The following is a 9,729-nucleotide window of genomic DNA, read 5'->3' as shown; positions in this document are numbered from 1 at the left end:
CTCCCCCACAAGTTTTCCATTCTTGTACACCTTATCCAAAGGTTATTCCCCGTCTAATAAATCCTCAAAGGTCTTTTCGCCCACATCCACTTCCAAAAGGTCTTCCTCCTCCACATCAGAATCCACAAACCGTGTCACATCATCATCTTCCCCCTCATCAGATACAGAAAATTCCTCATCCTCACTCTCCTCATCATCATCTTCTGACATAGGACCATCACCCTCCCTGACTGGAATCTCCTCAGATTGCCCACCCCTCCTAAACCTGCTACTGCTTCTGTTAGAACTCCTCTCCTTTGCTACAAATGTTCCAAGCCTCTTAGCACTACTTCTAGGAACCCTAAACCCTGTTTGTCTAGGTGGATGAGTATTATGCTTCTTAGCAGTTGATTGTGGTTGAGGTTGTGAAGCAGGGTCAGTTTGAGGGGTGGAGAAGGCTCTGTTTGAGGCTCTGTTTGTGGCTCTGTTTGAGGCTCTGTTTGTGGGGGTGAAAGGGGGGACTGAACAGGAGATCTTTGTGGAGATGAGGGATGGGTAGGTGATGTATGTGGTGGAGAAGAGGGATGGGTAGGTGATGTGTGTGGTGGAGAGGGGTGGGAATGATCAGTTTGTGGTGGAGATGAGGGATGGGTAGGTGGTTGTGATTCAGGTGGTGGTTGTGATATCCCACTTACCATCTCCTCAGGTTGACTATACACCCTATAATACTCAACACTCATGTCATCGCACGATATTATTGGGACCTCAACAGCCAGGAATCATGTATAAAGCACAGATTAAGCAGACTTACGTTTGAAGCGTGTTTTCCAGAAATTGTCAAAGAACACGAACTTAGAACTCCAGTTGTCGTTCCTCTACTTGGTTCACCGACACGATCAGATCCGTCTTGATTATCGTAGCTTAGACAATCGATCAAGAGTTTGTGCTTTTGGGATAAACACACTTTGGAGGCACAGAGAGAATTAGGGTTCTCTGTTTTCTCCTAGGGTTGTGTGTAAACTGAATTTTGTTAAGTTGGAAAGTGGTTAGAAGGTTATTTTTCATAACCTTACTAACCCACCAAGCCATAAGGCAAGGCCGGCTAGCAAGCCCGCGCAACACCACACGGACACGCACAACTAGCTGGGCCATGGGCCGCGCTGCTGCTGCTGTGTCGTGGCCTTGGCCCGCGCGCGCACAGATCCTCGGCCATGGGCCAGCGCTGCTGCGTTCGTTGCCTTGCTTGCTTGCCTAGCGCGCGCGCCCATGGGCCTTGAGTGCTTCGTGCACTCGGCTCGTAGGCCGCTCTTCGTATTCGCGATTTAATAATTTCCGATATATTATTTATCGTTTCGTATACGACGAATCACCGTCGTACGATACGATTTATTCGTCTCGCCTAGCTTACGAATATTCGCGATACAATATACGATTCGATGCAAGGTCGTATCGTATAATACGTTTTCCAACTAATTCCCGAAAAGCTATTAAATGAATTTCCGATTCATTTAATCCGGTGATCTGTTACGTGTCATTGGTGTGACCTTGTAGCTTCAGTCAAGAGTAAGCTGTGAGTTTAATATTCATTAGAACTCACTGATCGGAAGCATTGCTCCAGCTAGATGTTCCGATCACTTGATCTCACTGAATTAATTGTTCGCAATTATTCGCAATTAATCTGAACCTTGGTATTAGACTTAATGCACCTTGGGTGAAGGACATATTTCCTTCAGTCTCCCACTTGTCATTCAGACAAGTGTGCATTCACATTCCTTTGTCGCTTAGTGTTACTTACTGAACATAAGGTAAGATCCAAGCCATCCTTATTAGGTCCAGAAGTGTTTCTCGGATTAGAGAGTTCAACTGTCAAACTTTTGCAGAAGGTTAAGCCTTAACCATTCTGAGCACGGCCATGCATTTTACAATATCTAACTCTCCGATAGGCCTTGTTACACAACAACACCATATCCTATCAAAGATAGGAGGACAATCCATTCTTGCAATCTATGAACACTCACTTTGATTCATAGTACGCCCCATAACTGCTTTTATAGCCTCCTTTTACGGTGCGACGTTTAGCTAGCATCAAAGCGAACAAATTCTCAAACGAGCAGACATAATCACTCATGTTCTGAGGAACGGTTTCTAAACACCATTAATGAGAACTACCTATGACATGACTTTAATCTCTTAAAGTGTTCTCATGGTCAATCCGATACAAGATCCAATAAGTATCTATGCAAAAGATTCTGACATCCAGTCACTCTAGTTCAAGAAATAGAACTAAGTAATCTACTTGCAACCTAATCTTCATTAGTCATTGGTCGTCCACCTTTCAATGACCTGGATTAGGGATCCTTTGTGACTTCAATATTCAAGTTCACTTATGGGTGTTTCTTTGTCGAAGAATCTATCTTGACAACCCATTTGAATGATTTGAATCACATGGACTTATCATTTAATTCTAAACCACAATTAAATGAATATGAAATAATAAATTTCATAAATATGAAATGGTTAAACCAATTTTTTTAAACATAGATCTAACAGATGTTCTAAAACAATATTTAGAAAATCAAAGCCATTCTCCAACATGCTTGATTCCCATGCACTATTACAAAATACTGTAAAACTCGACGATGTTGCCTCGACGGTGTCGAAGACCGCTGGGAGGAAATTTAGAATCCGTGTTTTGTCGACGCTGGTCTGCGTCTACTGTATTTCTCGTCAAAAAGAGGCGTCGAGATTTCGTCCGTGCTAGTCACGTGTGTTACTAAACCGCCAGTTCAAAGAAATACCCACTCCCGCAGAAATATAATCTCCAATACTAATCAACCCTAGCCGCTCGCCCATTCATCTTCTCTCTCCTCCTTCCCAACTTGCAAAACATCATATCGTCTCAAATCCATCAATTGGCGAATCCAAATTGGTTTCGCTCTCCTAATATTATGCTGCTTCATCTTCCCCGCCTACTATTCGCCGCCATTGAAATAGAAGCACGAAAGAGGAGTTCATGGAAGACTGCTACTCAAACCGTTGTTCCGTCGTCAATATTACTTGCATAAATCTACTATTTTTTAAACCTAAATCCAAGAAGGAGATTGTTGTATGTTGAACTTATTCACTCCAGGTAATTTTTAATTTATTTTACTGCAAATTTAAGGTTTTATCTTCAATTTTTCTAGGATCGGCACCCTTTGAGATTAATTTGATTCCCTTTTGTTTGGTTCCTGGTGAATTTTATAGATCTGGTGTTGTGTTTTTTGAGTTTCTTCTTTTATTTTTTTCAAAAAAATTGGTTTTTTCTCTTCAATTTATCGAACATTCGGAAATTAGGGTTATTGATTTTGTTTTTTATTTTGGTTTGATTCACGATGATGAGGAGGGACCCTGGAAAATCCGTAGATTACTTATTATGAAGGCAAACCTGATATTACAGATGCTCCAAAGACCAAGTTCAGGTTTGTTGGGTTTTTAATATTTATTTTTTTGCCATTTTTTCAAGCTAATAGCTATTGACAATGCTGATTTTCCTTAAGAATTTTAGTTTGTACTTACATTAAATAAATGATTTGCAATTGCAATTGTTGCATAAAATGGTGGGTGTTTGGGGGGCAATGTTGAATCTGCCTATTTCTTGCTCTATTGATGTGTAAGCTTACGAGTCGGTTTTTGGTTTTAATCTGTTCTGCTGGATTATAATGATTGAACTAGTGGGTCCTGATGTTTCTGGACTATAGAATCGGGCAACTTTGTTAGTCGGGAGATGCATTTCAATTGAATTCATAGACAGTGAAAACATTGTAGTTTATTGTTTTTTCCGTTGCTAAGCAGGGTCAGGGGTTAGTAACTCTAGCTTGTTGAACTTTCTCTGTTGTATTCATTACTTCATAACTATCTTTAACACTTGAACATACTTGTTCAGGTGATACATTTTTCACTAGGCTTTGAACTTCCTGGTGGCTGGCAGAAGGATAAAGATGCAATGGTTCTCAGTGTTATTCAGGTATAACAATAGGTGCCTTGATTTTCTTTTTCTTATATGTTTGATTGGGTATTTTACTACAAGTATTATTTATTTCAGTATCCTAGATTTTGCTCAAAGATAAAAATATATGGCTTTAGAGAATGTTTAAAGTCCACACACTAGTACACTACTACAAAATATGTTATATCTCGACGCTGTTGAAGACCGTCAGCATGGAATATGACATTGCAGAAATGTGATCTATTGGTGCCCTGTTTGGCTATTTGTGTTAATTTGGGTAGCTACTTGTTTTAGGCCTTGTTATCATGAACTGTCTAGGTTGAGTATTCTGACTACTTAATTGGATTTCTGTCTCTTTCTTTGCACCATTTTGGTAGTAGATTTTTCCTGTTGATATATATATTTTTTGTTAATAGGTTGAGTAAACATGATATTGCTTGGGCTTATTGATTTGATCGTAGGAAAAATAACTATTTTATCTTTTAGTATATTTGGATGGTTGGTCACTATAGGTCGATTAAATATCGTTAATTTTTATACTCTCATTTACATTTTCTACCATGTGCCTACAAATCACATATATTTCCTGGTAGACACAATTGTTAATGAAATAACTTACATATCAAATTTCTTTTATGGTAGACACAATTGTTAATTCAAGCCCATTTAACTCGGGAAACAGCAGACCTACCTCCAACACTTAATGGTGATCTGAAACGTGTCCTGGAACTTGCACATCATCTACTTGAGGAATTGATGAAGGTAATATAAACTTTCCAATGTTCTAGCACTTAAACAAATGAAATTATGACTGCATGCCATGAACCGTTGACATTCTGAAACCCGAGGATTTGAGTATTAACAGCCTACATTCTTCTGAACCGTTGATGATGTTGAATTATTGATGAGTGCTTTTTTTTTTATGGCCTATCATTCTTTGAAAGGATTCCAATATATGCTGATGATAACCTTTAACTTTGGAATAATTTAGCAGTTTCTGTATTTTTCTCTCTTTTTTTTTATTGAAAGTTATTTCAAGTTTCTCAGGGGTAACTATGTGACATAGCTTTATTTATCATGGAAACAAAGTGACTTGTACGGCAAAACTTGGAGTTGTTTTATAGCATTCCTGCCATCCTGATATTTAAACCCTTGTGGAAACTAAACTTCTTTGGAGGAATATTGATTAATGAGCCCACTTTGTTCTAAATATTTAATAGTTCAGAAAAGTCGTCTTTTTCTTTCATTATCTCTATTTTGGTTTAACATAGAATTGTCTTTCTGGAAATGGTACAAAGCTACCAAATTCAATATAAAACAAACCCCTTTTGGAAAGGGGCGTTCAGCACTCCAGAAGTTGGATTTTTCTAAGTTAAAACTAAAATCAGGATTGTTAAAAGAGGATGAAAGTTGGGAATAAAAGTAGCTTATTTATGCGAGTGCTCAATTAAGGTAGTGATTACAAAGTCTGTAAGTCCTTAATCTAGTGCGAACTCAATAATAATCAAGTTGCGCAGGGCATGAAGTTTACAAACTTTTTTCCCTACTAATTTTGGAAGTGGACTAAGTTTTTAGGATGGAAGGAGTAGTAGATTGATCATACATGTTCTACTAAGCTGCCTCTTTACAGATTAAACTCATGTCTGTCATCAAATGCTGGTTCATAGGTCAACTTTACAATCCTGGCATATTTCATGATTGCTATGCCAGTCTCATTTAGTCCTTCTTTTGGGTTAATATTGATACGATTCTGCAAATGTTTTCTCTTGTTTCATTAATATTTCATATTCTGATGCAGATGGCTTTAATACCACGCACGGCTCAAGGTCATGGATGGCTTAGGCCTGCAATTGGGGTTGTCGAGCTTTCTCAGTGTGTGATTCAGGTACTGCAATTCTTAGATATCCTGGACTTGTTGATGTTGTTTCAATGTCATGTTATAGTAGTGTTAGTCTTCCACATCTAACTTGTCATAGTTCTAATCTTGCATGAGTGATAGTTTCTGTAAAGGTAGTGCTATACGTGGTAATTTGATTGAGCGAACAGTCCGATCTATTGATTGCTCCTAGATTTTGGTCTCTGTCATTATCATGTTTGATTCTGAGCTAGGCCTTTGTTTGTTTGAATAGCTGGTTTTAGAATACTCAGATGCAGATAGACAAAATTCAGGAGTTGATATCTGCAGGATCGACAGTCCTTCATGTTACATTCTCATTATCCAATTTCAAAGAATGTGTAGAATGAATACTGAATCAAGTGGTGATGCAGCTTCTTCAACTATGAAGCTGATATTCTTGAACTTTGTATTGAGTGGCCTTTGTTTTGAAGATGACATTTTAGAATAATAAGTTGGATGACATTTTTTCTGCTGCTTGGTTGCTGTTTTGGTTGCGTGTTTCTGTCTTGTTTGGCCTGCTGCTGCACTGTTGTTTCTGCAGGTGTTTGGTGTTGTTTTCAGCTGCACAAGTGCTGCTTCTTGCTGTTGCAGGGTGTTGGTTGTGCTCCTGATGTGTGCAGGGTGTTCTGCAGGGAGTCCAGGTGCTGCAGTCAGATCTACAGGGAGTGTGGTGTTCGATTGCTGCTGTGTGCAATCTTATGTTGCGTACCCTTTTATTGCGTTTGTTGTTTTTGGTTGTTAGGGAGTGGTCTGTACTCCTCTAACTTTTTCTGCTGTTTCGTTGTTTAGATACTTTTGTTCATACCTTTTGGTATTAAATTTGTATTTTGGAGATATATAGCTAGCTAATTTACTAGTTTGGACATGTGTAAACTTAATTTGATGATATGATATGACAATTTGGAGCGAGCTAATACGTATTAGTACATATATATAGAGATTAATATATAATCTTGTCATTTATAATTTTAAAGGTAGTTAATTGCATCAGTTTGGTTTGGTTTTAATTAATTCGTTTCAGGTTGATTTTGCTTTGGAAGAAAATGAACAATTAAAAAAAAATATTAAATTAAATTAAATTCTCGACGCTATATTGTGTCAAAACATGATTCGCGCAAAAAGTTGGTGGTAAACCCGCAAAAAATATTACTACGCAGATGCCCGTCGAGAAATATAGAGCTACACCAAACACCGTCGAGATTCTCGACGCAGAAAGGCGGCAAAAATATTTTGTAGACGACAAACACCGTCGAGATTATCGACGCCGCTGGGCGTCGAGAATTTCTCTACGGCCAAATTCTCGACGATGGTTAGTGGCGTCGAGAAAACATTTCTCGACGCTTTTAGGCGTCGAAAAATAGCCAAAAAAGCGTCGAAAAATGACGCGTTTTGTAGTAGTGATGGTTGCTACATGTGCGTTGTGTTTCACTTGTGGCAACGGTTTAGTCAATGGATCTGTGACATTGTCGTTAGTTCCAACATTGCAAATCTCGATTTCTTTTCTTTCAACGATCTCTCGAAGTATATGAAATCGCCGCAGTACGTGCTTGGACTTCTGGTGGCTCCTAGGCTCTTTTGCCTGGGCAATGGCTCCGCTATTGTCACAATACAAAGCCACTGGTCCTTTAATGGAGGGGACAACACCAAGTTCTTCGATGAACTTTCGAATCCAAACAGCTTCCTTTGCTGCTTCTGAGTCAGCAATGTCCTCGGCTTCAGTTATAGAATCCGTAATAGTGCTTTGCTTAGCACTTTTCCAGCTTACTGCTCCGTCGTTGAGGCAGAACACAAACCCAGACTATGATCTGAAATCATCTCTGTTGGTTTAAAAGCTTGCGTCCGTATAGCCCTTAACAATCAACTCATCTGTACCACCATAAACCAGAAACTGATCCTTAGTCCTTTTCAAGTACTTTAGGATGTTCTTGGCCGCAGTCCAATGCGCCTCACCTGGTTCTGACTGGTACCTGCTCCTTGCACTGAGTGCGAACGAAACATCCGACCTTGTACAAATCATGGCATACATGATGGATCCAATAGCCGAAGCGTATGGAGTTCCACTCATCTTTCTACGCTCATCAGATGTTTTGGGACATTGATCCTTGCTTAGATATGTGCCATGTGACATGGGTAGATGGCCTCTCTTGGCTTCCATCATATTGAACCTAGCTAACACTTTGTCAATGTAAGTGCTTTGGCTTAGTCCAATCATCCTCTTAGATCTATCCCTATAGATCTTGATGCCCAATATGTACTGTGCCTATCCTAAGTCCTTCATTGAGAAACACTTTCCAAGCCAAGTCTTTACAGACTCCAACATAGGAATGTCGTTTCCAATTAGCACTATGTCGTCAACATACAAGACTAGGAATGCAATTTTACTGCCACTGACCTTCTTGTATACAAAATATTCATCCTGATTCTTGATGAAGCCAAACTTATTGACTGCTTCATCAAATCGTTTATTCCAACTCCTTGATGCCTGCTTTAGTCCGTAGATGGACTTCTTAAGCTTGCATACCTTTCCTTGGTTCTTTTGATTGACAAAACCCTCCGGCTGTGTCATGAACATAGTCTCTTCAAGAACACCATTCAAGAAGGCAGTTTTGACATCCATTTGACATATTTCATAGTCATGAAAAGCGGCAATCGCAAGGATTATCCGAATAGACTTAAGCATCGCGACTGGAGAAAAGGTTTCATCGTATTCAACGCCGTGAACTTGCCTGTAACCTTTTGCTACCAATCTAGCCTTGTATATGTATACCATTCCATCTTTGTCTTTCTTCAATTTGAAGACCCATTTGCATCCGATAGGTGTGAACCCATCCGGCGAATCAACCAAATCCCAGACTTGATTTTCAGACATGGAGTCTATTTCAGATTGCATGGCCTCTAACCATTTAGTGGAGCTTGGGCTTGTCATAGCTTGCTTGTAAGTCATAGGTTCATCACTATCTAATATGAGAACGTCTAAGTTTTCAGTCAAGAGGACGCCTGTCCATCTGTCCGTCTGAAAAATAGTTCTACTTGACTTACGAGGGGCAACAACGTTTTGAGGAACTACTCCCACTGGCTCTTCTAAAGACCTTGGAGGTTCATCAACCTGAACTTCTTCTAAAGAGTTCTAAGTTCGTTGTTCGTCTCGAATCTCTTCGAGGTCTATGATTCTCCCACTTGTCAATTTGGAAATATGATTTCTTTCCAAAAAGACAACGTCACGAGCAACGAAAACCTTGTTGTCTAACTTGTTGTAGAAATAATACCCCTTTTTTCTTTTGGATACCCAACGAAGAAACATTTGTCAGATTTAGGTTGTAGCTTGTCCGAAATTAATCGCTTGACATATGCTTCACAACCCCAAATCTTCAGAAAAGACAACTTTGGAAGTTTCCCAGTCCATAATTCATATGGAGTCTTTTCAACAGCTTTTGACGGAGCACGATTCAGTGTGAGTGCTGCAGTTTGCAACGCATGTCCCCAGAACTGTAAAGGAAGTTCGGCCTGACCCATCATTGACCTGACCATATCGAGTAAGGTCCTGTTTCTCCGTTCTGACACTCCGTTCCATTGAGGTGTCCCCGGAGCAGTCAATTCAGAAAGAATACCGCATTATTTTAGATGGTCATCAAACTCGTGGCTAAGATATTCACCTCCTCGATCCAATCTTAGAGCTTTGATTTTCTTGCCATGTTGATTCTCTACTTCATTTTGAAATTCTCGGAATTTCTCAAACGATTCAGACTTGTGCTTTATTAACTAAATACAGCCATATCTACTGAAGTCGTTCGTAAACGTTATGAAATAGCTGAACTCACCTCTAGCTTTCGTACTCATAGGCCCACATACGTCCGTATGTATTAGC

General features: G+C 39.5%; 1 protein-coding gene across 4 annotated transcripts; it reads left to right on the top strand.

The window, feature by feature from the left end:
• Positions 1-2,798: 2,798 nt before the first annotated feature.
• On the top strand, positions 2,799-6,778 carry LOC110787331 (dnaJ protein ERDJ2A-like). 4 transcript variants are annotated; one of them, XM_056843892.1, is made up of 6 exons: positions 2,801-3,109; positions 3,365-3,440; positions 3,905-3,985; positions 4,610-4,729; positions 5,766-5,852; positions 6,406-6,778. In XM_056843892.1, exons 3-6 carry the CDS (start codon positions 3,965-3,967, stop codon positions 6,604-6,606), a joined length of 429 nt encoding a protein of 142 aa, XP_056699870.1. In that variant the 5' UTR covers positions 2,801-3,109; positions 3,365-3,440; positions 3,905-3,964; the 3' UTR covers positions 6,607-6,778. The 4 variants fall into 4 exon arrangements, with proteins under 4 accessions (XP_056699873.1, XP_056699874.1, XP_056699870.1 ...); XM_056843894.1 differs by having other exon boundaries at positions 3,362-3,440; XM_056843895.1 differs by having other exon boundaries at positions 2,799-3,440; positions 6,456-6,778.
• The last annotated feature ends 2,951 nt before the right edge of the window (positions 6,779-9,729 follow it).

The sequence above is a fragment of the Spinacia oleracea genome, chromosome 4 (genome assembly GCF_020520425.1).
Source record: "Spinacia oleracea cultivar Varoflay chromosome 4, BTI_SOV_V1, whole genome shotgun sequence".
In the NCBI taxonomy this organism is placed as follows: domain Eukaryota; kingdom Viridiplantae; phylum Streptophyta; class Magnoliopsida; order Caryophyllales; family Amaranthaceae; genus Spinacia; species Spinacia oleracea.
This window is presented reverse-complemented; position numbering and strand designations above follow the sequence as displayed.